At 50.3% G+C, this 27608-nt stretch overlaps 1 protein-coding gene across 2 annotated transcripts; it reads right to left on the bottom strand.

Annotated features, from left to right (window-relative positions):
* Positions 1-1431: 1431 nt before the first annotated feature.
* On the bottom strand, positions 1432-26527 carry SLC9A6 (solute carrier family 9 member A6). Of its 2 annotated transcripts, none has more exons than XM_075763146.1 (16): positions 26234-26527; positions 19757-19956; positions 19301-19378; positions 18558-18634; positions 17531-17643; positions 15049-15154; positions 11364-11505; positions 11027-11132; positions 10717-10805; positions 10386-10499; positions 8686-8797; positions 8170-8323; positions 7983-8013; positions 6678-6757; positions 5933-6038; positions 1432-4882 (listed from the first exon to the last, which is right to left on the bottom strand). In XM_075763146.1, the coding sequence occupies exons 1-16, from the start codon at positions 26493-26495 to the stop codon at positions 4607-4609; spliced, it is 2046 nt and encodes a 681-aa protein (XP_075619261.1). In that variant the 5' UTR covers positions 26496-26527; the 3' UTR covers positions 1432-4606. The 2 variants fall into 2 exon arrangements, with proteins under 2 accessions (XP_075619261.1, XP_075619260.1); XM_075763145.1 differs by having other exon boundaries at positions 11027-11127; positions 11359-11505.
* Between the last annotated feature and the right edge of the window lie 1081 nt (positions 26528-27608).

Consider the following 27608-nt stretch of genomic DNA (forward strand, 5'->3'; position numbering starts at 1 on the left):
GTGCGATGGCTTGACTGAAAGCTGTCCCTCATCAGCTCAAATCGAACTGAACTAGTAAAACGGGGACTATTCAGCAAGTGGCGGCTGCACGCACCTACCTGCGGTGCAAGTCTCCCTCCCCGGACTATGCAGGGATGTGTCTCATCCCTTCTTGCAGTGCCTCTGAACAGCACCTATCCACAATCTTTTTGCATAGCTGAAAGGAGATGCCAGTCCCAGAGGACGCCTGCCTGCAGCCGCCTGCGCTGGGGAGGGTGGATGCACACCGGCTGGCCCCGGCTGTGTTTTGGGCACTGGAGATACCGCTCACCATTGGTGAGCCCAAGGGCCTGAATCGGATGTCATTTCAACAAAACAATTCAGTTGTAAGGGGCGTGCTGCACTTCTTTTTGAGGGTTTGCGAGGATAAAGAGCTGCCAAAAGGCATTTGTTAAATTTCTAAACTACGTCCTTGTTTGCTTTAGTTACGTGCCAGAGTATGACCCAAGCCTGGGCTGGATGGCGTATATACAGCGGGATTAGTGGAGTTTATTCTGATTGTCCGGATTTTGAGGTGTGAGAGTGCACGGTGGAATTAGCATCATTTCATAGCAATAAAATAAACACCATTGTCTCCTGTCCCGCTCGTGTGACTTCCAGTAGCACAGGCCACCCATGACCAGCGTGACGCTGGAGAAGCCCATCTCGCTTCCAGACTCACAGAACTCTTGTGAGGTGCCGTCAAGGCTTCGGCAAGGCCCAGCGTGAGAGCTCAGGGCTCGCCACCCCACGCAAGGACCGCGGTCCCTTCAGAAAGCAGAACAGACGTCCCCTCAGCTGCCCGCTGCTACAGATGGGAGACAAGTGGGTTTAACTAGGTTTCAGGGGCTATCCTCCCGCAGCGATACAGAGCTACAAACTATGTATTTTTATACCATTCAAAAGATTAAGGTTGTTCTTTGTGAATCAAAGCCCTCAAAACCTAATTCCTGAAGTTCCTGAGGTGCCCCCTATGTTAAAGGATTGTAAAGCATTTGAACAACAAACCTCTTCAGCTGCTCCGACAATACATAGCACCAAAAAAATGGTACAGACAGGAGACACAGGCCAGAATCACCTGCCACGAGCCCAACTGCAAATTCAATAAAACCAGGGGACATAAAAGCCCAGGAAAGTTCAGGAAGCTCAGTTTTGCAAACACCTCGTAGTGATGCCTCTCACGCAGGTCCACCCACCGCCCCAGGGCTACCCCAGCTGGGTTTTGCTGCCCGTGGAGGAGCCTGGGAACTGCAGCGGCTTTTAGCAGACATCGGCATCCCTCCGCTCCCTGGCGCCTGTTCCTGCACGGGAGGATGGCCCCTCCAGCCCACGGCCTTCAGCATCTGCATCCACGGCTGCTGCCTTACCCGCTGGCCAAAGGCCACGAACAAACTAGTCTGAGAAGGTCAAGCGGCACATCGTCACTTTGCTACAGATTTATTTCCGTGTGAATTAATGAAACGGTACACGCAATTCCAGAAAAAAAAAAAATCTTTTATAGGCCCATAATCGTTCTTTCACAGTACAACGCAACAGTAAAGGATTTAGTCAGTGTAAACAGAAGGTCCAATAGTGATCATCAGCTATCACAGATCAGCTGCACAAACACCACAGCTACGGAGTTAATGCCATTACCACACAAATCGACAGTACTAGTACAAATCATAACTTTACCTACAATGCTTTTTCATGTGCAAAACCCATGAAAATTCAATTTACAGAAGAAGGGCACCTTCTCTAAATCTTTGTGGGAGCTGTAAACTGCCACCTCGGGGCTGTCTTGTCTATTTGGTGAAAGGTCTCGGGGCCTGATTCTCCAAGGTACCCTTAACTTCATCTGCAGCACACAAGCCATCAGGGCTCTGCATCTGAAAACCAGGCACTCGTGTATTCTCTGCTGCAGCAGGACAAAGAAAATCATCAGCTGAGGATGAATCCGAGTCATTTATTAAATCACTCTTGAATTTCAGCTTAGATTCATTCATTCACAAGACTACTCAAAACAGTCCTGGTTATATTACGTATGGATCATAACAGTTCACCCATAAAATCATCATCTGTTAACTTTTTTTTTTCTTTAATGTCCTAACTGAACTGTCACTGGTGTCAAAAGCTGAGGCTTATGGTAATGTGTTGGCAAGCTTAAAGAGAGTGGATAAATTATTGAAGTCGAAGGGTCAGAGGAAGAGGGGAATGCTACCAAGGCTACGGTAAAACGTTACCCTGTGGCCACCTCGCAGCGCTCGGCTGCGAATTTGCACCTCAGCTGGGGATTGCCTGGGAGGGAGCCCTGCGCTGCCCTGATGCTGCGCCGGTGCACAGGGCCTGCGATGGAACCCCGGGGGCTTTTGGGGGGAGCAGAACCGTTCTGCATCTCCGGCTGCACCAACGCCAGCTTTGTAAATTGAATTCATAGTCAGATTATACAGGAAAAAACAAGAGGTAGTTATTTATCATACCTCTTCAAAAAGGCAAAACAAACAAAAAACAGGATGTATAAATGATGCAGTAAACCTAGAGTCAACGGGTACCTACTTTTTTTTTTTTTAACTTTTTGGTTTTTTTTAAACACATGACATTAAATTACAGACATCATATAAAATGCACACTTTATGGAATTCCTGCATAGCAGGAAACAAAGAGGCTAGCGCTAATCCAACAGCTACGTTAACAGCGAGACTGCCATTTACTGGTGCAAGGAAGATGCCCTATCTAAATATAAACAGAGCATTACCCCCCTTCTAGAGGAGTCCTATGGCAACACTTTTATATTTTGTTCAGAAGGAAAAAGAAAGCATTTTCTTGGGGATAAACTGCCAAAATAATTACTTTCACATCTGTAAATTTAAGGCAATGTTACTTAGACCTGAGAAAATGAAAATTAAAAAAAAAAAAAAGGTGTAAATTTATTTTCTCAACTATACAATATAAAGTCGAAATATCAGTATTTCCTGTCTCCTCCAGCTCTCAGGTGGAGCTGGACAACAGCCGTGGGGACGCTGCTCTGAGGTCTCAGGGTCAGATCCTGAGAGGGGCAGAGTTTGTTCCAAGGAAAGCTAATGGGAGCTGTGAGTGCTCGGACTCACCTGGCTCTTTTTCGTATATTCTCTTTTTGAACACCTCTGTTTAAGCCCTCTGGAGAGGGTTAACTCCAGAATGGGCCTGTAGTGCACTGGTAACCCTGAAAGGTTTGTATAGCAAAAATGCAGCTAAAATAGACAATAAAATTACATACAGTAAATTTCTGTGATTCTCCCTTTTCAGGAGAAAAAGAAGGATGTCAGGGTTAACAATTTCACTGCACCTTTAGCCATTCCCATAACTACAGAGTAAATCCTTTAACACTAGTGTGAAATCACAAATTGTTCTGTGCTCTTCCTTGGAAAATAAAAATTAAAATTTAAAAAAAAAAAAGCAACAACAACAACAAAAAAAATCAACTCGCAAACATTTCTCATTAAATGGTAAGAGACACGAGAGAGGGCGGGTGGGGATTACAGACACACAGCATGCTAAGGAGTTATTAAACAAAGTGCAATGATTTTTGACTATACAGGAGGACGGATGGACGACTCCCCTTCAGTACCACCTAGATGCTCAATACCTCTGGAGAGGTCCGGAGGTACCGTGTCAATCCGTAGCCGTAAAGCTTGTGTTCAAGTTTGGGGCTCTGTGGCCCCACGTGCAACTGCGGTAGCTCTGCACATCTTAGCTACGTCCGTGACTGCAGGAGAACAGATTCGCTCGCACAAAGACACGGTCGCTTTCCCAAACATGAAATTTAGTTGCCAATTGAGGATTTGATGGCCGGTTCTAGAAAGCTGCTTGAGCCACAACTGAAAGATGGACTCAGCCCTAAAATCTGTGCACGCCTGGTGTAGCTTCTGTGGGATCACCTCCTCTTAAACATGACTACAGACACAAACTACCCCTCCCTCCTGCTCCCATCCGAGAAGCCAGACACCCGCAGTCCTCGCTATTGGCTTTGGCCGGTGCCTGCCGTTAGCCCGCTTGGGCACAGGGTCACTAAAAAGCAGAAAAGTCTCCAGGTCCCAACTCTGGTTCCCACAAAGCGAACAAGTTTATCACCGGCCGCTGCCTGACGAGAGGGTCTGTGGGCAGATTTTTCACTTATATTTCAAACGTGACTATCCAAAAATCAGAGACAAAAAAAAAAAAAAACCCAAACCCCACAATCCTCATCTGAATAGAAAGCGATTTCCCAATGCTTGCTAGCACCTCCCTACCCTCCTCTCCCAGGCTCAAAGGATGAACAGGGAGTCAGCTCCTTTACTTTTCCCGCTGGGAACTAAACCCTTCGTCAAATCACACATTAAAGAAGCTCACCGTGTGCAAAAGACTCTTACGCTAAAACAGTTCCACCCTACACAGTGCAGTCAACACAGTTTTTAACTTAAATTTGCAGCTTGTTCTTTACAAGTGCTTGGCAGAGAATATTTATATTCTTCTGACACCATATAAATAATATTTATACAGCTTAGACATTTTGAGACATGCATTAGACTTTAGGTAGTACATATTTCTTGATCATATATGCAAATACTACTGTCAATTAAACCGAGCAACCTTATGCTGGACCATGTCTTGCGTTATCCAGGACGTTTGATGGTGGCTCTGAATCGTCCATGGGAAGGACCAGGCGTGTTCCCCGGATTACGAGTTCATGGTCCCCAAAAGCAAGCTCCCGATCGAGCGCATCTTCAGAGTTGTTTCCCACGAACCGCCGCGACGTGCCGCTGGATGCAACAGAGTCGGTGTTGACGGTGGAATCCCCGTAGGTCAGACTGATGTCCCCGTCGTTCAAAATGAGGTCAGAGTCATCATCCTTCAGCTGCTCTTGATTCTGAGCAACACACAGGAGGAAAGGGTTGTTTAACTCTTCCTCAATAGCTATGTTTGAAATCGCACAGCGGCAGCGAACGAGCAGATAGAAGCACCGAACAACAGACTCTCCTGCACCATGACCATAACCAGATGTGCCACACACACATCTGTGTGGGCAGAAGACTCGCACAACACACCAACTTCTCTGCAGACTGCCAAAAAGGGTGCTCTGGGCTCTTCTTTCTCATGCCATAGCCAGATACACGGGGAACGCACTTTTGAGTGGCTGTGACAGGACTCAAATACCCACAACCACAGGAATCGCACGGCCGACCCATCAGAGCCATCTCAGTTTTGTGCAGGGAACTCGACTGTGTGGGCAGGGCAAGAAAACTCCTGCCACAGAGAGCTGTCGTTGCAAGGGGCTCCTGGGCCCGGCAATGCCCCGAGTGCCGCGGCGCTGCCAGAGAGCCGTGCTGGCACCAGCAACCCACAGAGCCACAGGACACCAAACCTGAGCAGCAAACCCAGCGCCACAAAGAGCGTGGGTGCACAAAGGCTCTGCTGCGATGGTGGAAGAGGGCACTGCCTATGGGCTCTCCAAAGCTGCTTGTCATCTCCCTGCCCCTCTGAGCTGCTCAAACAAGGACTCTACCATTTCAGGAGAAAACCAGCCCTGATTCAGGTGCTGGAACCTTTTTGGTTGCGAGTGATGCAGCTGAAGGGTGCAGGAACAGCTCAGCTGCAAGGCTGGAAGAAAGCAAGAGATGGGGAAATCATGTGTCCTCCCAACTGGGCCTGGGGAAGGACACCCATGACAGCTTCCCCGTGACAGCTTCACTGAGCCAGTCACTGAGGAACCACCATGAATACACCATGAGTCCCTTCAGGACCAGTCAGCTGGAAAAGCAAAATACTCACGGGAATCAGCTCATCCATCAGCCCCAGTATCTGACCTCCCCCCAGGCTCCCAGCTCAGCGCTGCAGAGCAGCATCCAAAAGCTACATAGAAACTTAAACACATCAGACTCCACCATCACCGCGACAGAAAGGAGACCAATGGACTCACTTCGTACGCCTGTGGACTCGTCAGGCACCGGGCAATAGGCCCACAGCACCCCGGGAGCGTGGTTGTCAGAGGAGGACCGCTGTGTGTCAGCAGAGGCTTTAGATAGCTAGAGAGAGGGTTAAGGAAGAAAAAGGAATAGGGCCGTGTGGATAAGTCAAGGGGTGGGATGCAGAGGCAGTGGTGTGGGACTTGGCATCTCAAGGAAATCATGGGAAGGAAAGAAACACAAGTCCCTGGAAGCACAAAAATTATAGGGATGAGCAATGTGAGTGCAAGCAAACAGCAGGACATGAGCAGACCAGGACTCAGTCCCGCTAGGAAAAGGCTTAGCAGCATCACCCGTGCCACCATCTTGTGCCTCTCCTGGCAAATTGTTCTTTCACTAATTCATGGCAAAGCATTTGCAAGGAAGGAGGGGCACGGATCTAGCAAGAGGGCTACAAACGAGAAGACCCCCTGCCCTTCCTGCGCGCCTGCCACAGGGACCAAGGATCTCCTGGGCTTCCAGCCCTGCAGAGCCCAGCTTTGAACTGAGCTACTGCTGTGTTCCCACTGGCGGCGGGTGGAAATGGTCATTTCTCACAGCCACAGACACAAGGAGGTGCAAATCAAAAACCAGCAGTGTGATGGGAAAGCAAACGCTGGCTCCTCTGCTAAGCAGGGGCGAGTCCAGGCTCCGAGTCAACGGAGCTCCTCGGGCAGATGGGATTGGGCACAGCACGTGCCAACTACCATTCAAGGATACTTGTGATCAAAGTTGTACCACATACGGAACAGCCAGGCGCTTTCTGCCTTCGTGCTCCTCCTCTCGCTCTCCGGGATACCCTGCAGGAGAGCAAAACATTAAACAGCAGCAGGGCAACAGGCCAAGACCTTCACCAGGGCCAGGAGCCCCCACGGGGCACCCAGTTATCCCCACGGGGACGTAAGAAGACTCACACCTTCCCACTGCCTCTTCAGAAGAAACTTTTGGGGTGCAGCAAGCATAAGGACATTCGCACCACGCCAGGCTGACGGTGCTTCCAGCACCACGCTCTGCATTTAGTGGCGTACAACAGACTTAGGGAGGTGGTATCAAAGCACAGAGAGACCATTTTTCTGCTAGAGCCTTCCAGTTTCTGGCCCCAAGGTTTAAAGTGCCTCGGAGCCAGCTGCTGCATCCAAACATCACATTTAATAGTGACTGACAGGTCCAACCTCCATCAAATCTCGCCGGAGACTTTTGTATGCAAATAATTGTGTGTTATGAGGACTCTTGGCTTCCTTTTAGTCAGAGAAAAAATCTAAAACTGTTTGGAGGGGACTATGAATACAATTACATATTTCACAGAAATCTGGCTTTCAAATTGATGGCTCTGGGCTGCCTTTAGCATTTGATGCTTTCTCTCCAGGAGGTGAACAGCCCAATAAATGGCTCTGAATACAATGAACCTCCAAGGTGCAGAACCCACGCTGAAATCAATTAGAGCTGCAGCCACAGCACGACTGGGCTGCAGATGCATGAGCGAGACAGCTCGGTGCTACCAGGCAGGAAAACTCCCGGTGCCACAGGGCTCCAGCATTTATCTCAGCGCGGTTGGTGGTTCCTGGGCTGCCACATAACTACCCACGGGAAACTGGGGGGCAAAAGAGAGGCTGAGGGTACCTGTGGATAAAAGTGGGATGGAAGATGCTACATAAAATGGGCCAGTAAATGGCATTTCTGTACTGCCCTGGACGCTGGGATGAGGCAGAAAGCCTCCATGTCACACACATTTTGATATTTATTTCAGACCAGCAAGGGAGAGACTGAATCTACGGTGGCAGTAGTGTGGACTGACTAAACAGTCCAGTGTTACTTCTACGCCCTTCTTTCAAAGTGAATAAAAGCAAGCCTCACGATAAGCACAGAGGGCATAGAAAAGCCATGGCTCCCACTGACTGCAGACTCTTTCACCAGAGGAGCTAAAAACCCTCCTATGGCTGGAAGGGAGCAGAGCACAGACAGGCAGCGTAACCCCTGCACAGCGCAAATTCCTCTAGAGATGCTGCCCGACGGTGCCGCACTCACCACGTTCTCCTGATCCGCATCCACACCGACTCTGCAGAGGAGAAAACGAGCACAGGGTTAGGACAAGCAACGCCAGGTGGGCAGGCACTGTGGTTCAAGGCTGTCTTGTAAAACCGAGTGCCTTAATGTAAGGGTGGGAGGAGGGAGATGTGCTGTGCCAGGAGAGCTCCACGCACACCGCACTCACCGGATATTCAGGCAGGACAGCATGGCCGTGGTGCCCCCGCCAAAAACCCACACTGTAAAGAAGACAATGAGGAGCGTCGTGCTGAACATCATCTGCCGGGCGTAGGTGGCCGTGTCACGGATGGCCAAGGCAAACGCCATGGCTCCTCGCAGCCCTGCCGGGGAAGGGAAGGCAGAAAAGCTGTGTTAGCCCACGGCACAGGCAGCCACCCCCACCGCAGGCTTCCCCACCCGGCATTCACATCACACTGCCCCACACGTGGTCCTGTCCTCCTGACGGGACATCTGCCACCGGGGGAGACCACAGAGATGACTTCACAGCCTATGCTGTGAAAGCCTGGGTTATCACCGCTCTTTGCCAGCCCCAAAAGGCAAACCCTCCTCCTGCCCCACACCGCGCGCTCACCAGACATTGCTCATAAGAGATTAAGAGTTGAATAATGAATATTTCCAGGCGCTCGAGAGGGAGGACGTGCAAATGGGCCACACGGTCAGAAGCAAGGATGTGATAACATACCAGCAAACATCATCATATGCTGTAAATTTGTTCCAATCTTATTTCTTCTCCCCAAATTCAGTAAAAATGACAGTGGGTAAATATTGGCAGCTCTTCCTAGGAAGATAGCAAGCTGTATTTGCACACGTTAAGGAAATTGCTCTTCCTATGTTGCCCATCGCATCCCACCTCTGCACACAGAGCCAGTTTCTGCTGCCTGATGGAAATGCCGGGGAGTCTCAGAAACACCGGTCCTCTGGATGCAAAGATAATAACCCAGCTCCAAGTGCTACAGCAGTGGAGGAAAAGCATGTTACTGCCTCGCTGCAAAATACAGATTGCAATTCAGGAATATCATACAGAGACAAGCACAAATAAACAAGGGAAATGATGAGAGGGCAGGTTAGATGAGTGAGAGCAGAGAAAAGCACCATTTCCCACTGTATGCTCTCCCCTGCCGGGTCCGTTTGCCACCCCAAGAATTATTTGTCCTCTGAGAAGCTCAAGTTATCACAGCTACCACAACCCCTCTGACATTCCCCGGCATGCCACACTTCACAGCTGGGTTTGAAGCTTTAAGCCAAGTCCCGTTCTCACAGATTATTCAGCAAAATGAAAGCAGCAGCAGCAGAGAAGGAAAAAAAAAAAACCTAATACTCTTTCTGTTTTCATAGCCTGCGAGATACAAGAATCACCAGCCCCTTCATGTTGCTTTTTATCTTTGAAGCTGTGTCTTTTAATACCAGCACCCAGATGGCAAAAATAATCTTGGAGCCAGTATTCAGCACAGCCTTGAATAATATGGAAAATGCTTCCAGCTTTTATGTTCTTTCCTGAACATCATGAATTTGCATAAAAGAGACGTATTTCATGATCTCTCTCATGAATGAGCTATTTCATCAGCGAGTTCGCCACTTCCTACTGAAGAGGCACAGCACAAAATTTCAATCTCACCACCCAAATGGCATTTCCCTGCTCTTCACTCCCTCAACCCCACTGCGACCCCGCAAAAGCTCATCGGGGAAATTCAGCAGACCCCGCTGCAAACCCACATGCCAGCATTGGCAAAGACAACAACGTTTTATTTATTAGTATAAACCTGCTTCAGTGCAAAGGGTGAAAATAATTCTGCACATCTGAACTGGCTTCCCTGTGATATGAAAAAAATTCCTTCAAAATCCTTGTTTTGCTGAGACATACTAGGGCTGATAGCTTGTTTCCTGCCTGCAGAAGGGGAAATCCTTTCTTATGACATCATTCAGAGGCATCTACTGTAGCTTTAACTGTGCTATTTAACAAAAAAAAAAAAAAAAAAAAAAGCTTTTTTTCAGGGTCAACAAAATGGAATAGCAGAGAAAGAGGAAATAGCTATACTGGGCGGTCTCCATTTGCAAGGCCACTCCTGGTGCCACGCTGCCATGTGATGAAGCCTTGCGCTTCGGCACCACATTCACATCGAACACCGAGTCCCTGCAGCAGCTAATTCAAATGCCCATGAAAGGAAACAAGACGGGGGAAAAAAAACCCAAACAGAAAAGCTGGAAAAGAATCTCCATCTTCTTAAAATAACTAGCAAAGACACCGCTACACAGGAGAAATTCCCATTTAAAAATAAAGCTAGACTGGCTGAAAAAAGCCCCACACATTTGAATGAAATTCCACAACTCCGGAATGAGGCACCTCTCCCTTTCTTGTTTTATAAAATGGGCTCCAAAGGATACGAAAGCCCCCACCACGAAGGTAGGGTTAAAGACGTGGTTCTGGAAGGTGAACAGTGCAAGTCCCATGTAGGAGAAGATGAAGTTTTCTGCCAAGAAATTCAGAAGCTCAAACAACTGAAAGAGAAAAACAAATTAAAAGCGAGTTAGATATAACACAGATTTAACAGAAAAAACATGTTCGCCCATCCATCACGCAATAAATACTTCTGCAGAAGCAACCCTAGTAAAATCCATCTGCAGAAAGACAGATGCACCTAATTCTGGCTAGAGGGAAGGAAAAAATATTGAACTTGAAATTCCGAGAGGCTGAAGTGGGCTGAGGAACTCTCACCTGCTTAGTTCTGTGTTGGGACTCTGTAGATAAGTTGTTATAGGTATAATGGGCCTGCGTGATCCCGCAGAAGAGTACGGCCACCACACCTGGGGAGCAGAGCATCACGTTAGACTCCTGGTCGTGGAAAGGGATCTGAGCTGCACCCCAGTAGTGTAGCTATAGCAATAACCCCAGAACCCAGAATAACTGAACTTCTGAAAGCAGAGGGAGAGCCCCAGCTGCAATCGATACTGGGAGAAGCAAAACCCAACAGGCCCGTCATCCCTGCACATCTCCGTCCCAGACGCAGGGCTGTGCTGGAGCTTGCCTGTAAAGCCACACGCTTCGGCCAGCAGGAACGTGCTCCAGGACATCAAGAAGAACAAGCCGGTCTCCAGCAACGGGAACTCCCGAAGTTTGGTGAATTTGGTGACGTTGAAGATGGTTAAGGACAATTTGGAGAGAAACTGTAGGCTGAAAGGATATCAAATCTAGTTGTGCCTCGCAGCCACGCTACACAGCCTGCTCCTAAAAAGTCTATGGCGTTGCCTTTCAGTAATTTAGGCAAAAAATCAGGAAACATTGGGTCTGGGTGAAATGCAGTGCAGAAAAAAAAAGCAGCTGTTATGCAAACACTTGGGAAAAAAAACCAACAAAAAGGATATTAAAGCTGTCACAACTCCAGTAGCTGCTCCCATTGCAAAAGATCCACTGAATATCCCCAGGAAGATCCCGATGGACTTGAACATTGCTGTGACATCAAATGTGTGGCTGTTGTCGCCCGCTGGCTGGTATGCAACGATTGAACTGAAAGAGGGAGAAAAAGCACACACAACAAAACACTCCTTAGTCTGGAGGGAGAGGCACCTCCACGGTGCTACGCGAGCTTTGCAAAGTGCTACGACCGCTGCAAAGATCGAGCCTGAGAAATCAGGGAGACAAAACCTGAGTCCCACACCACAATCCCTCTGGGATCACAGCATGCAACAGCAGCGTGCCCACCCTGTCCCGGGGAGTTTGGGATCCCCTTCGCTCCTGGTCGGCTTTCTGCTGTTCAGCCACCCCCCCAAGGCAAGGCTCTGCCTTTACTCCCAGGTGTTAGAGCATCGGATCAAAGCCCATCTCGCGCGCGATCTCCTGCAAGTACATTTGCTAGGCGACAGTCCGTCATTCATGATGGTGTTTTGGGGGGTTGGCATCAGTTCTCTATAAAGTCAGGCAGTCTGGGACCACAAAGCATTCAAATGGGAAGCCTACATTTCTCCCTCGGCTCCACAGAGGTGTCTGATGTGAAATCCCCTGGAGAACTGTAAGTTATGCCGGTTTACTGCATTTAACATGCACTACATTGACTTTGCACTACTCTGAGTTCTGAAGTGAAATATCACAGGTAGCAAGGCAAATGAAACAGTGCCGGTTCGCTACAGCAACGCTATTATCTTCATCGCAGACCTTTGTGATGAGATGGCAAATAGGTCTGCTCCCTCCTAACTCCTGAGCCTTGCACCAGCCATTCCACTGTTTCACTTGAAAAGGCTGAGATACAGGGGTCTCCTATCCATCTTCTAAATCCCATTTTAATATCAACTTCTTTTTTCTTTTTCTTTGACGTAAACTTAAAAAAACATTAACTTCCTCGTTAGCAATCCCTCAGCTGGCTCTGTTAAAACTCTTGGATGTGAACTTTAAACATTTGCAGATTAACCTCCCGAGTTAAGCTGGAACGGAAAGTTACTGCCTCGCGCACACGCCCTGCGGCTTTCTCCCCTAACTACACACTCAACATTTTTCTGCAACAGGAATGACAATCCTCACCTTTCCAACTCATCACGGGTCACTTGCTAAACTTCCCTGCTTGTAATACATTTCACTTTTCTGCATTGTCTTTTACACGGCAAGCTGCAGTTTCTCCCTGGGATGTAATTTCTTTTGTCAATCCAATCCTCTACTTCCCATTCACCAATGTGCTCTCATTCTGAGGTTTCGGGTTTGGTTTTTTTAAATCCAGACTGGTTTCGTTTCCTCTCCATAACCAACTGTTTGGATGTCGGTTTTGTGTTTTAACCCATTACAGTTTTCCTTCTGGTTTTCCTTTTTGCATCGCTGATAAGACATTATTGCCAGCTGCCCTTTGTGTGCTTTATTTCCCCTGTCCCTGCCCACGGGGCTCCCTGTGGCATTTAGCCCCTGTGAAACCTCCCTTCAGAAGAAGCAGGTAGAGACCCTGCGGCTGCATTTACCCCCCCACTCACAAACCGCAGCCCTGGCACCTCACTGCCCACTGGCTTTCGGTTCCGCATTCAATTCCTCTTCATCCTCCAACCGGTTCCCTGGCGCCAGGCGAGGCCAGGCCAGGCTAGCATGAGGAACAGAAAGGCACGGATCCTGGTCCCCAAGCATGGGAACGGACATTTGTCCGGGACTGAAGCAGGGAGAGGAACCTCGGGGGGCACCGAGCTCCTGGCAGAAACCGTGGAGGAGTCCCAGCCCCCGGCTCCTCGTCCTTCCCCGGCACGGGGATGGTGCCCACAGCGCTGGCTTTCACCACGTGCAAGGACCTGACGGTGCTTCTCGGGGCAATCACCGAACCTGCGCAATCGGCCGGAGCCCCTCTTCACCCCTTGGGACGAGGCAGCACCCACCACCAGCTGTCACCCAGGCAGCGGCTCCTCCATCAGCACAGCCCGCCCACCCAGAAACCACCCGATTCCCCATCCTCCCAACTCAGCCCTGCACCTCCTAACTGGGGAGCAGGTCTTCTGCTTGTGGGAACAGAACCGTCCCCCCACTTACGCCTCTGCTGTGAAACACGCAAATGACAAACTAAATTTAAAAAAAGGGAACCGTAAATAGGAGCTCTGGAGTGCTCTCGCAGGAGCTCTTCTCCCTGGAGCAAGAGGCCCTCACCTCCTCCTTGCACTCCACATGTGGTTGTGTCCTGGTGACTCGAGTCTTGGTGCAGATACCTGCACCAAGTGATACCCGCCATGCTGACCGGGGCTGCCTTACGCTGCTCATGGTGACCGTGAAGACAAAGACCACGGCAAGCTTTAAAAGGGGTACAGGTTAACTGCTGAGAAGCCCTCGAGAAGTCAGCATGCTGCTGGGCCTGTCTGCACAAAAGCCTTGCAGCAAAGTAACTGCTGACTGCAGCTTGGAGCTGCTGTTTTGGTGCAAATTATCTTATTTTGGGGAAGGGGGGCGGACTGAACTCAGCTTGTGGAAAGAGGAAGGCGGGAAATCGGAGGAACAGCTATGAAGCTGGTACTGAAACAACTTGAAAAACAGTGCAAGAGGCAAATCACCACGCACGGCACAGTCACCTACGCATGCAGAGATCCACCACAAATGGCATTACTCTGATGCTGAACCCATTCGTTCCCACCTGGAACCTCCCAGCAGAGGCTGGAAGATTCCGTCTCCTCCCCACTCAAGATCGCTCCTTAAACACGACCTGGCAGAGCAGCATTTACTCCCGCACCAGCGGTGACATACCCAGCATAAAAGCCAGAGCAAACAATACAAACGGTTCCAGAAATCTCAACAGAAACATTCAATTCAGTAAATACAACTCATGTGGGTGGCGATATGTAGCTCATAATACGTTACTTGCTGCCTCCACCTCAGTAAAACCCACGCAACCAGCATGCCAGAGTGACACGTATTCCAGAAATATTTTCTGCATTAGTCTTGGCTATACGTTAACCTGTCACCATTGCAGATATTATATATTTCCAAACACATTCCCATGATGACAACACAGTGAAAACGCAGATAAAATATGTCCTACATGCAGAGGACATAAAATATTGACGAATATAAAACATTTGTTAGAAAGCCAGCAAGTTTCCCATGTGTTCAGTCCAGGGTATTAAATCTGGCTGTAAGAAATACCTTCTTCTCGATGCACGGAAAGTGGGGAGAGAGAGAAAGGAAACGGCTGTTTTACCAACTATTTCCACCTAAACAAAAGCAGGTATTTGCAGATGGGAAGGAAGACAGGTAGAAGCAAAGCCATCAGCAAGGGATCCTGCGGCTGAAAAGCAGATATGATGCTTCTCCCATTTCAGAGGGACATAAAAACTTCCTTCTGGCTGGGTCAGCCGGCCATAAAAGCCAAACAAAACTATCCGTCATGCAGGGGGAGGCTGTAAGGACAACCCGCAATCCTAAGCTGCGGTCTGCAATAAGGAGATGCATGAGAAGGTCACTACAGCTTTTGGGGACATTTGAAATCTGCTTTTGCAAACACCAATGCTCCTGTTTTACAGAAGCAAGGGTGAGTGGCTCCCCCCAATGCCTGACATGTAACATACATAACAATTAAAAATAAAAACAGAACACACTTACGAAGACAGCACTATGGCAACGGCATCATTGAGGACGCTTTCGCCAAAGAGAAGGGCATACAGCTCAACATCAACCTGGAGCTCATGGAATATGGCAAGAACAGTCACTGACAAATAGAAAAATAGAGAGACATTCAAAAAGGTGCATTATTTTGGTGTAATCAAAGACAAAATGCCCCTTTTTAGCAAACTACCTTCCTGCACGTCTGTGCCACTCAGCTGCGATGATGCCAGCCTCCCCCCATGCTCACTTTGAGCACTTCCATATGCCCTTTCAGATTTGGATTTTCTTCATCATTTCCCTCCTCCTCCTCCTTTTACTAAAACAGATCCTGGGCATTAGGACTATTGAGTCTTTAGCAGGCAGACATGAGCAAACTCAAACTGAGCTTCCTGAGGCTCTGAGCTCATGAGCTGGACCATGGTACAACGCTGACAAGAGCCACCCAGCTTTTGGGATGCCATTAGCTCAGAGCATCAGGGACAGCCTTCCTCCACCTGCAGAAATCCAAGAGGATGAAGGCTGTCTTTTCCTTCGGTCCCTGAAACTCCGAGAGAAATCCTGGGATTCAACACAGGTTGACACACTGGAAATGCCAGCACAGATATGTTAACATTTCAGACCTAACTGGAAAAAGCCAGGCATCAGCTCAAACCCCATGTGGGGGTTTCTTGTGATGTACAGCCACGTGGCAGAGATCGGAGTACCCTCAAGTCCTTCCACGATCCAGTGACTACAAGAAGATAATGAAAATGCAGCAGGTTTTACATATCAGCCTTGCAAAAACATCACAACATCTAAAGCAAGCAAGATGTAGCACACGGTGCATCGTGCACAGCTCAGGCTGCTGCGGAGGGCTGAGCTAATTCCAATCAACTTCTGTGAAAGTCCTTTAAACCAGCATTCAGGGACTCATCTGTGCTCACTGAAGGGGATTTAACCCATTTACACACAGGGCAATGCTCCATTTTTACCTGTGAAATCATCTTGTTCCTCTTTCAAAGCCCGAAGATGGGATGTGACGCCAACAACTCGTTTGCAGCATTTCTAAGCTTTACTTCTACCTAAGGTCCTTGCCTGGCCTCTGCCCATCTGCCATCGGACCCACCATGCCGCCATCACGCCTGCGAGGTGCTCCCTGCTTTGCAAACACGCTCCCCCTCAACGTCGACACCCCGGATAAGTCACAGAGAGGATGCTTGACCTTGCAGCCACATGGGGACAGCTCCCCGCTAAAGGAACCAGTGGCCTGAATGAACACCCACCCAAGATATGCTTGGGGAAGCTGGGAAATAATTGTAGCTTATTTTTTAAGGGGTTTTTTTGTTTGGTTTTTGGGGGTTTTTTTACTTAAAAAAAAAAAATCAGCAGTAATAGCCACACCACTACCTGACAAATCTTAGGGAAACATAAAAAATAAATTATTAACTACTCATGGGGAATGCACATCTCGCATCTCCGCCTGGCAGACAGATGCAGCTACTGCCACATTATGCTGCAGGTTACGTTCTGCAGCATTATTCTTGCATATATGCACATACATTCAACGCTCCTCATTTTGCCTTTGAAACCAGAAATGACTCATTGTTAAGATGAGTGGGTAAAACTCCCAATTCATCTGGAAACAACAGCCACTGGCACTTGTTTCAAAAGGGCAGAAGTCTTGGCTTATCCAGGCATGCAGCCTCTCCCTTCCATGCAAAACTGACCAATATCTGCATTTAAAAAGATCCCCCAAAAACTACTGCAACATCGGGAAGGGGGCGATGCTGCCAACCCCCAGTCCCATCACGCTGGTCTCAAATGTAGCAACCAGGCTGCAAAGGAAGAAATTCAAGCCCTGTTCAGCAAAGGGCAGGAGGAAGGAGAGGCCTTTTTGTGGTCTTGTGTTTTTTAGGTGAAGCTAGAACATGCAAATAAAGAGCTACCGTGTAAAAGCAACAGTGAACTAAGTAAAATTCAGTTGGACAAGGCATGTTTGTCATAGTTTTGTTTTATAAAGTGCGTCAGTAGACCAAGATGTACTGTCCTCAGTACTGCTCATTAAGATCAATTTTCAATTAGATTCGCGCCTTCCAAAATCCCACCCAAATGGAAGCAGAAGAAAATCGCTAAACTAACTAAAAGTTTTCAGCTGAACCCTCCCCACATTACACATCTTGTTCTGCATCAGCTGGTGGCCCAGGATGGCAAAGACACAGCGGACCTGTCCCAAAACCCAACGAAGTCAAGAGAGACTGCCTAGGACTTCACTGGAACAAAGGCTCAGGAAAGCAGAGGTTTGGAAGGTATATTACACACAACTGGACGAAAATAAAAAGGCATGGAAACAAATTTGACCTCTAAGAATGTCATAAATAAACTCCAAAATTCTGAAGGAGGGAACTTACAGGGGTTTCAGACTTTCTTCTCCTCTTCACCACAACTCAAACCAGATCAAAATGTAGGTAAAATGGGGGAAAAAAATAACCATCTGAGATACCTGGGTCAGTAGCCGACACGATGGCGCCGAACAGGAGGCAGTCAGTGAAGTAGAAGTCTCCCCCAAGCTGCCCGGTGACTTTCATCAGCGCCACGCAGCCGTACACGACAGAGCTGGTGATTAGAAGAGGCAATTACTCATCTCTGCAGTGCATGAAAACGATATTCAAATGGGCTTAATTCCCCTGAATTTGCCAGATTAACCCCTAAAGTTATCCAAGCAGAGGAACACCGAAGAACTGTACCGTGCGAGCTGAGCCTGGTGAAACCCCAGGACCAGGCACACCAAAGCACCCGCTGCACCCGACCACAAACACAGTGCTGGTGAGAAACCGGGAGCGAAACTCCTCTGCGAGCAGAACACGGCTAAAGAAAAGCAGCAGCCAGGCTCGCGGGGTCTTGCAATCGCTTTGCAGTGTTTCACGTTAACATGTTTCAGTGGGATGACCTTGGCCTGACTTTGAAATGGCCAAAACTTTCAGGAACAGATAATGCGGATGCTGAGTTTGCTTGAATCCACCGGACTCTCCAGTGGAAAACACCGTGCGCCAGCCTGCGTGCTACTATTCAGAGTGGGAATCATCTAGTTCCCTCTGCACACAGGGATGAATATCTGAAACACAATCTGTGCTCACTAGGCACTTGCTTCCAGCAAGTAAGGACGGGGGATGCGTTTACGATCCTGCCCCTTCCTGTGTCATGCTTGTCAGGGCTGTGTTTTCCGGAACTTGAAGGTACTGCCTGTTTTTTCCAGACAATCTTCACAGAAGTCTGAAACTTTCCTTGCCACATATGTAACTATTCTGCACGGGAAGCTGAGAAAGCCCTAGCAATTAGGTGGCAATCATCCTGTCCACACAGTAAAAGTTTGGGCAGTAAATAGTTTTATTTGCCACTGCTGAGCGGCGGTAGCAGAGCCTGTGCGATCTTTCTGGGCTGGGATTAGCAGCCGCAGATCTGCTCACAGCGCTGCCTCCAAGCACAGCTCAAACCCTCACGGAAGAACCAGACCAGCTCCAACTACTCACCCGATCACCAGGCAGGAAATTGCAGTGCCGAGAAAAGCGTATGCTAGGATGGATCCCAAGTTTCTGAAGAAGTGCCTCTAGGAAGAGGAGGGGGAAAAAAAAAATTTTTTTTGCTAACAATTTATTTCAAGCCTGCACAGGCACCCACACAGTGTCCGTAGCAGCTTGCACCTAGCTCAAACCCCACGAGCTGGATACGTACGGCTGAATGGTGCCCGGCACAACGGTGTACGTTGCCAGACCAGCAGATGTTAATGCAGCATTAATAAACATGAAGCTATCATTTTCTTGTACCTGTGTATTTAATAAGGTGCTGTTCTGAGTCCTGGGAACGGATTTCCTAACCCAGCAGCATTCCTCCTTCCTTCTCCCGCAGCTAAACAGGATCATTTTCCTTTCCTTCCAAATCAGCATTTCAGAGAGCTGCTGCTTTCTAAAATCTTCCCACTCTCCTGTGTGTTTTGGAAGTAGGGATGGCTGAAATGGCCCAGCTGACCTCAAAATCCCCCGTGCAAACCCGTGCTGGAAATGGTCAAGTTGTTGACCCTTCCCGGAGCAGAGGGAGGGGACAAGACCGATTGGGGCACTCTCAGCCCTGCTTCCTACAATCCTGCGTGTACTGGGGAAAACCGTACCCAGCTCCGCAGCCTTGCCCTGCTGAGCAAGCATTAAAGCACTCTCAAGTATTAAAAATGCTCTGGAGGCAGAAGAACTAAAAATGTAGGCGCTGTAAAGGCACGTACCCTTTTCAAGCTGTAGCCTGCATAAAATATAATTGGAGGAAGCAAAATGTTGAAAAATACTTCAGGATCAAAAGTCACCTGTTAAGAAAAAAAAAAAAAAAAAGACAACAGTAGTTAAATGGTTTGTTAAGACTTTGCAAGACAAAACATAAATAAGAATGTCATATAAAATATATGGAGGAAACCCTGTACTCCCACCAGATGAAATGCTGTTGTGTGGACGCTAAGGATGTGTCTGAGATCTTTTGGAGACACGGACCAGAGTCTAAACAGCTTAAATTAAGATCAGCTGAAACTAGAGTTTCATTATGTGGTGTTCAACTTAAATTTTATAGCTGATCACAATCCGACTGAAGTTAAAAAAAAAGAAAATTACTTAATCCAGCAGATACAGGATCCGTTCCCATGGAGGGAGCAGGGAGCACCGCTCACCTCTCCCATTGCCGACTCCCCTACCTTTCTCAGCATCTCATTATCCTGGACGTTATTGAGCTCCTGGGCACTGATTTCCCCCTTCAGGGTGTACTCGTAGTACTTTCCACTAACGTTCACCAGCAGCGTGGCGGGACTGGTCTGCACTTGGCAGCTCAGCGTCACATTGTTGACATCGCTGGGGACGTGGATGCCGTAGCGCAGGACCACGCCAACCAGGACCCCTGGGGAGAAACATGCATTGGTGAGACAAGCAGCGGCAATCTCCCGGGACGATGTCTTTGAGCAGGGATGCAGCATCAGGCTCTCCAGGATCCTGACCCTCTGCTCAGCTGCTGAGCACAATCACCATCCAAATAATTGCCCACGTGATATTAAAACACCCGCATCCTCCCATGAGCCATACAAACGCTCCGTGCTCATGCTGACTTGCTAACACCAGACGTGGACTGGTCCTGAAGGCTTTTAATTACCCGGCAATCAGTCCGACCCTCGCCCTAGTGCAGCGAATGGCCAACATCGAGGGCACGCTGGTTTTCTTAGGGTGAGCACCCTGGCACTGCTGGCACACAGCTGGGGACCTGGGCAAGGCGCTGCTTACACGTGCCCAAAATATGTACATCGCACCTGGAAACCCGATGGCATCATGTTTCACCACTACAAAAATACATTAAACCCTTCGTTTTCATAGCAGATTAAAAAAGGTACCAAGCAACCATCACCAGCACTCTGTGGACAGCGAGCATCCTTCACAGGATGCTGCGGCACCACACAGCCTCCTCCTGCACCAGGGAGCTTTCGCAGCGCACAGCGGCGATCCCCGTTTTATAAAAAACATGAAAGTTTTGCCTTCCAGGCCGACCACCTGGGTCTGCTCCTTGCCCCCTCCAAGTTTCAGCCCTGCACCAGGAGCAGCACCCCAGGGCAGCCCTGTAAGCCAACGCTGCCTCTGGCTCGGCTGCTGCACAGGAGTATCGTGGGGTTAATTTGCAAGTCAGCAATTTATACGGCACTTTTCGTTTGCAGCACAGCTGATGAGCTGCGCTCAGAGGACTCGCATCCAGATTAATGGCATTCACACAGTGCAGGCTCCTCCGGCTCCTTCTCGCCCGCACGGTGTGCCGAGTGCTGTCCTGGCAGAGCTTTTTGACATCTGCAGGCTGGGAAGGAGGGGTGTCCCACAAGACACCTTTCCACGTAGCCTTCAGCACAAAAGGCTTTCGAAACTCCTTGATTAAGGCAGCGCTGAGCCGCCACAGAAATCCTGGATCTTAACCCCATCTCTGAACCACACATTTATGAAAAGCTTTCAGACATGTGGGAACTAAACGAAGACCGCAACACTCAGAAGGCTTCTCCATTTGCCTGCCAGGATGCTCCTGCTTCTTTACTGCTGCCTTAATTAAGATCTTACTCTGTGCTTTCCTACAGGCAGGGCACAACCCCGACCCAAGGGAATGCCAAATTCTTCCTCCGCCACCATCTCACGGGGGCAGAGCCTGGGCAGGAGTTTTGCCATGGCCCCGGCACATTCAGCATCTCCTGCAGCCACTTCCCGATCTGCTGTTTTCCAGGACAAGATTTGCTCATTTTACTGACGGCCAGAAGAAAAGCCGCCACGTCCCATCCCAGGGGATGTCGTGCACAGCAAGGCCACCCAAGCACACATCCAGGCCATGAGCAGGGGCAGAAGAACAGGCTGCAAACAGACTCGCTGCTGCTAACTCATCACACCAGTAACACAGATGGGTTCATCTCAGGGACCAGGCTGACAGACCCTGCACCCAAAACCCAAGCTCTGATCAAATTCAGCGCTTCTGCAGCACAGCTGAGCTGCTCTCCCAAAGCTACCGATGTTTTTTAGTCGTGTGCAGTCAACGGGGCTCACCATGTGCTTGGGGCTTTATCCTGCACCGCACCATCAATGCGGAATCGCCCCGACAGAAACAGACGGTGCACAACCAGGCACGGTCAGCTCCAGCAAGGAGAGCTGCTTCAGGGAACCTCACCCCGTGCAGAGCATCTGAGAGCTGCTTTTACATCGCCATCACTATAAGGGCACAGCAAAGAGGAACCCTCTTGCTTACTCTTCTGCTAGCCTCTGAGTTCCAGCGATCTTCCAGTGCTCTGGAAAGAAAAGTACGGAAACGAAGGCAAGGATGTCAAGAACACTGAGATGCCACAGCACGTATTTACACGAGCAAGTGGTGGGGAGGGCGCGCGGCACCACAGCACTGGGACAAAACACCCCGGGTCCCTTTCACCCAGAAGATGATAACCCCTGAGGTACCACAGGAGACAACCAAAACTCTTCACTGAGATAAGGTGAACTTCAGAGGGTTATTGACATCTACTTATGACTATTAAGCAGCTTTAAACAGTTACAGTGAGAATTCAAATGAAAGGGAGAAAAGCCAGACTGGAGAGCTCATTTACCCTCTACCCTTGCAACTGCTCCTCCACTCCTACAGAGCAGGTAGCGCCAGATACACTGTGCTCTGCAGCCGTCCAAAGCCAGCTGGGGCGGCTTTTAAAAAGTGTTTTTTAAAAAAAAAAAAAAAAAAAAAGTTGATTTTAGAGCATCATGCAGGAGTCAGAAACCTCCAACAACAACAGCTGCCTGGTTTTTTTCTCAGCTGGAAACCCATCCAGTGATCCCTTTAAATGCCCAGGCATTTTAAAATGCCCATCACTTTGAGATGAGAGGCAAGAGGGACAGACGGATTGCTGCTGGGAATTCACAAAGGATCCTGACTCACCCACCTCTCCACTCTTAATCCCCGTCCCAAAGCAGCGCTACATCTGATAGCACCCCTGCTCGCCCTTGCCGTCTCGCTTACCCGGGCAGCTGTTCCCGGCCCGCGTGCCAGCCACAGCCAAATTCTCACTCTGGCCAGGAATAGGATAAGGGACGTGGCGTGTATAAACCTACAATATCTGCTGTGCTTGGGGCTCCAAAAATCAGGCATTTTATCTCACCCTGTAACACGCTGCCAGGGAGGCTCCCAGAGCTCCCCAAGCCTAGGTGGGAAAAGACACCCACGTGCAAATACACATCCGCACAAAGAGCTCTTGGTGCACAAAGGGCCAGTGGCAGAGATACCATCAGAGCTGCCTCCAGGGAGAGGTGCTGCCGCTCTGCCTGAAGCCAATTACTCAGCCAACATGAGGATGACCCCACCACCAGCCCCTCCTGCCCAGCGGTGGGTCTCCAACCAACCTCCCCACCTAACAAAGCTCGCTGGGGGCACCCGGGACAAACCTGGCTCAGACACCAAGTTTTTTCAGATACCAAACCCAATCCTAGGCTCAGGCTACCTGGACCAAGCCCAGGGGACCATGTGGGTCCTCCTGGTTCTGATGGTCTCTCAGGAAATGGTTTAAACTCTCTTGGCACTCAAAGGGCCATCCAGCAGCAACCCGTGAGCCGCTCTGCCAGTATCGACATGCTTTTGCAGCCAAAAGTTTTACAAAACTGAGGCCTGGGAGGGAGCAGAGCAGAGGGAACCTGACACCGAGGAAGCTGCCAGCTGAAAGTTGCAAGGAGTAGAGAAGCTAAAGGCAAAGCCGGTAAATTAATTGAGTTCTTTTATGCAAGGGGCAAGAGATTATTTTCATTGCATTTTTCCCAACTTCATTAAAAAGAACAAAAGCCCATGGGCTTTTTTTTTTTTTTTTTTAGGTGCTGTTGAACATTTCCGAGGTAAGGTTTTAAATGAAGACTAATATATTACCGTTCAGGCACTTAACAACAATGGAAGCACACAGGATCCCCAGGCGAGCATTAATCTGGACACCAAAAGGAAAGAAAAACATAGCGAGTAACCGAAGACATCCTGACAACAAGCAATTCAGGTGTATGCAATCCAGGGGCCAAGTGGGAACAAGTACAAGGAAACTAAACTTCTGGAGAAGCTCCTGCCAGATCCACCATCAGACCCCAAGAAGAACTGAAACAAGACTGTTCAATTAATCGTCCTAAATGTTGAGTACCTCGGATGGGGGAAACTCATTTTAAACACTAAGATGAAGCTTAGGGGCTACTGAACATCTATTGTGTACCACCCTGAAATGACTCCAGCCTGTGTCCAGCTCTTGAACATCAACTCTGAGCCAACAGTGTGATTTGTAAGATACAAATCCACCCAGAGCAAAAGCTTATAACTTAGAGTACAAACACAGACACCAAGGATGCATTTCAGCAAGAAGAGATGTACACAAAAGGGTTTTTTTAGTTACTTGTTGGGGTTTTTTCTAATTAGAAAAAGACAAGGTTTTACAAATTGCTTCTCTTGCCCAGATTTCAGGGTGTGTTTTGCAGCCTGCCTGCTGCAGCACTTCCACATTTTCAGCAGACTTCCCCAGGGCTGAAAGCATCGCAGGGGCTGAAAGCATCGCAGGGGGCCGGGGACAGCAAAGCAGAAGCGGTACCTGCTTTGCTCCCTGCAGCTTTTAAGTTCTTACTGTAAAACAGCATCATCTCACCGCTCCTTGGGACATTACCCATCCCTTTTCCTATGGCAGCTGTCATAACGCGAGAAGTTAAATGCCAAAAGCCTTGACAACAGAGAAAAACTCAGGATTTTCTGCATGACCAGACGGGTGACGTTACCAATTTCACCAGCAATTCTCTAAGCACAGTCTGCAAAAGAGCAGACAGAAAAGATGCGTTTTACAGATTGGCAGGAGACCGAAACGACCTGGGTTGTCCTCTGAGAACAAGGGGAGCACTCAGGTGGGTCAGGGAGAACAGAGGACCAAGAAGAAGAAAACTCCAGGAGAAGAACAAGGTTAAGGGCAAGTCTGAAAGCATGAAAGGAACAGAAAGTCCATGTGTCGCAAACTCCAGGGCAGGAGGAGACGGAAGACCTTCCGTGCTGGAAGCACATGCTCCCACAGTGCAGCTCCCATCCCGGGGAGGTGACCACCCCTGCCCCAGGCAGGAGGCCAGCAACGCCTGCACCCGCAGAGCGGTGGCTTGCAGGAATCTGAAAAGGCAGACCAGTATTTTGTGCCTCTGGGCTGACACAAGTGTCTCCACCCCTCCGTTTGGAAGGAGACTTCCAATTAACTGAAATTTAGGATCACAAAAGCCAACGGCCCAAAAGGGTCAAGTCACAGCCTTCAGAGCAAAGCTTTCTGCTGGGCAGGGGAGTCGGCCATGTCGCTGCTCTGACCAAGCTTGGTCACACATCACCCACAACCAGCAAGGGCAAGGACAGCACAGAGACACTAACCACAGCACTCAGCAGAAGATACCTTTTCAATCCAAAACTCAACAATCTTGTCTTGATAAGGATCTGTGGCTGCGTTAATCACTCCCCCCAGCACAACTTCCAGTCCTACTTTGCTTGAACTCCAAGTCATGCTAGATAACCCAGGCAGAGCCACATATGGCATCTCCATGCATTGGTTCAGGCCACTTCACAAGGCCATGTCACCTCAGGCCACCATTAAATCCATCCAGTTATGGACCCACTCCCCCAACCCACAGTCTTACTCCACTTCTTGTGGGAACACATGTGGGCTATCTCACCAAGAGGTCCTGTCAGAGCGGGAGGAGGAACCCCAAAAGTAGAAGCTCGTGCGTGCAGGTCCCCGAGCAGCCAGACGTGAGGCTGCTGGCCCTCTGGGTCCCTGAGCACAGCAAAGGATGAGAGCATCTTCCCAAATGGCCTCTCCACTCTTCTTGGACAGCTTCTGGAAATTCAGGTGCTCTAAACATAGGGTAGAAACACAACCTCTGGCCCCAGCGTGTGGGACACAAGGCTCCTGACCAGCGCAAAGCCTGTCTACATAGATCAGTGTCCCCACGCTCAGCCCTGGAGCGGGCAAGCAGGACTTGCTGGTGCTCAGTGGCATGGTTTCAAGCCCACTTGGCACGTGGTAGCCTCCAAACCCACCAGCTTCACCGATGCTGCAGCCACCCTGCGAGGCTGCCTGGGAAAACCGCTGGAGCCACCCTGCGAGGCCACCTGGGAAAACCCAACCAGTTCCTCACCGCCAGAGATTTTGGAGTAACACTGCCCTCGAGAACCCTCGATATCTGGGGTTTGGAAACCAACCAACCTTCCCTCCAGCACCACCCAGATAACACTCAGCACAGGGCGAGCCGGGACGGGGCGCGCAGCCCAGCCATGCCAGCGAGATGGGGCTGCGGCCGGGAGGGCATGTGGCGTGTCCCCCCGGATCCCCGCGCCCCTTCGCCCACACGGACGTCCACGAAACGAGCCCTGCCAGAGCCCCTCTGCAAGGGGCCACCGGGCACTGAAGGAGGGAATGGCGGGCTGCTGGTCCCCACCGGTGATGCCATCAAAGTGGGCGGCCGGGCACCAACCCGGGTGCACCAGTTAGCCCAGTACAGAGCCGGGACGGGTTTGGATGGGGCTCCCAGTGCTCAGGGCAGGGAGGGCGGCACTCGCAGCCGCTCCCACTCTTCCCTGGCCGCACGGGTTTCCCATGGGGGGGGGGGGGGGGGGGGGGGGTGCCGGCGCCCCTCACCGTAGATCATGGCGAGGCCGGTCTCGTGGAGGAAGCGGGCGCGGCGGTGCTTGAAGAGCCAGATGGTGAGGATGGTGAGCGTGAGCAGCAGGATGAAGACGAGCAGGTTGGCGCTGTCCTGCCGGTGGCTTTCCTCCGCCGCCTTCTCCGACACGATCTCCTCCTCCAGCGCCCCGGGACGCGCCGCCACCACCTCCCCGCCCGCTGCCCCCCGCGCCCACAGCCCCGCCGCCACCGCCAGCACCGGCCCTGGCCCCGCCATCGCCCCGGTACCGGCCCGGGCCCGCCGCCACCAGGAAGCGGCGCTGGGCGCAGGCGCTGCGGGGCGGGGACAGCGCTGCCGGGAGCCCGGATAGGGACGGGGCTGGGGCGGGAGAGAGAGCGGGGCCGCCGGGCTGGGGCGGGGGGTTGCCAGGGAGAAAAGGGGTTTGGGTTTTTAAGTCAGCAAAGGAGACGGGGTGGGGGACGGGGAAGACGACTCGTAGAAGCGAGCGGAGAAAGGTTTGCAAGAGGAAAGGTTGCTTGGTTGTGAAGGAGGCTGCACGCTCGCAAAGGCAGGGCAGTGAGGCTGCAGGGGTGGGAGGGACAGGGGGGTGCAAGGGGGAGCTTGCAGGAGTGCTGGGAGAGGGGTTGCAAGGGAGCGAGCAGGTTGCAAGAGTGCAAAAAGGGGTTTGCGAGAGGGGAGGTGGCCAGAGCGCAAGGTTTGCAAGAGGGAAAAAAAAAATCCCCAAACTTGCTACAAGGAAGAAGATTGCACGGGCCTTGGCTTTGTGCAGCCACGCACAGGAGCGGCTGGTGCGGATGAGGGTGCTGTGCGTGGGGTGCTCTGGAGGGGTGTGCTACAGGCCGCTCCTGTCCCGGGCTGCTGGGGGACAGGGCCCTGCGTGTGGGGACAGCAGCAGCCGGTGCTGCACCCCAGAGCCGGGGCTGGGGGGATCCTGGAGGGCGGTGGTGTGTTCCCACCCTGCCGGGGGGTGCCGACGGTGCCAGGAGCCGCAGTCAGCCCCGAGGTCAGATGGGGTAAACTTCCCACCCTGTTTAACAAGAAATTGGGGGAATTTGTGCAGCCAGCGGGAGGGAAGGCCGCAATACATGCCACGGTGATCAGCTTAAAGGTGATTTACAGAAAACACCCTCAAATCATTGCTTTTGCGCCCCTTGTCTTTGTGCCTTGGGGCACGGAAGACCCGGGGTGCAGGGGGGAGGTTTGGCCGTACAGGACAGTCAGGTTTTTTCCTTGCTCTGCCCCAGGCCTCGCTCGGCGTGAGGCTGGGGCCTCTGCTCCTGCACGCGCTGTGGATCCCTCGACACTGTTTTTTCTTGCGTGAGTCCCTCAAGCTTTTGAGGTTAAACACGTGGAAAGTGGGAATTACCC

This window comes from Balearica regulorum, chromosome 11 (assembly GCF_011004875.1).
Source record: "Balearica regulorum gibbericeps isolate bBalReg1 chromosome 11, bBalReg1.pri, whole genome shotgun sequence".
Taxonomy (NCBI): domain Eukaryota; kingdom Metazoa; phylum Chordata; class Aves; order Gruiformes; family Gruidae; genus Balearica; species Balearica regulorum.

Coding starts and splice junctions, on each gene's coding strand:
- SLC9A6 (XM_075763146.1), bottom strand. CDS start 26,495: ATGGCGGGGCCAGGGCCGGTGCTGGCGGTGGCGGCGGGGCTGTGGGCG. Junction 11,133..11,363: donor CTGGAGTTGTGACAGCTTTA/ATATCCTTTTTG, acceptor ACCATCTTCAAC/GTCACCAAATTCACCAAACT. Junction 6,039..6,677: donor TGGTACAACTTTGATCACAA/GTATCCTTGAAT, acceptor CCCTCTCTCTAG/CTATCTAAAGCCTCTGCTGA.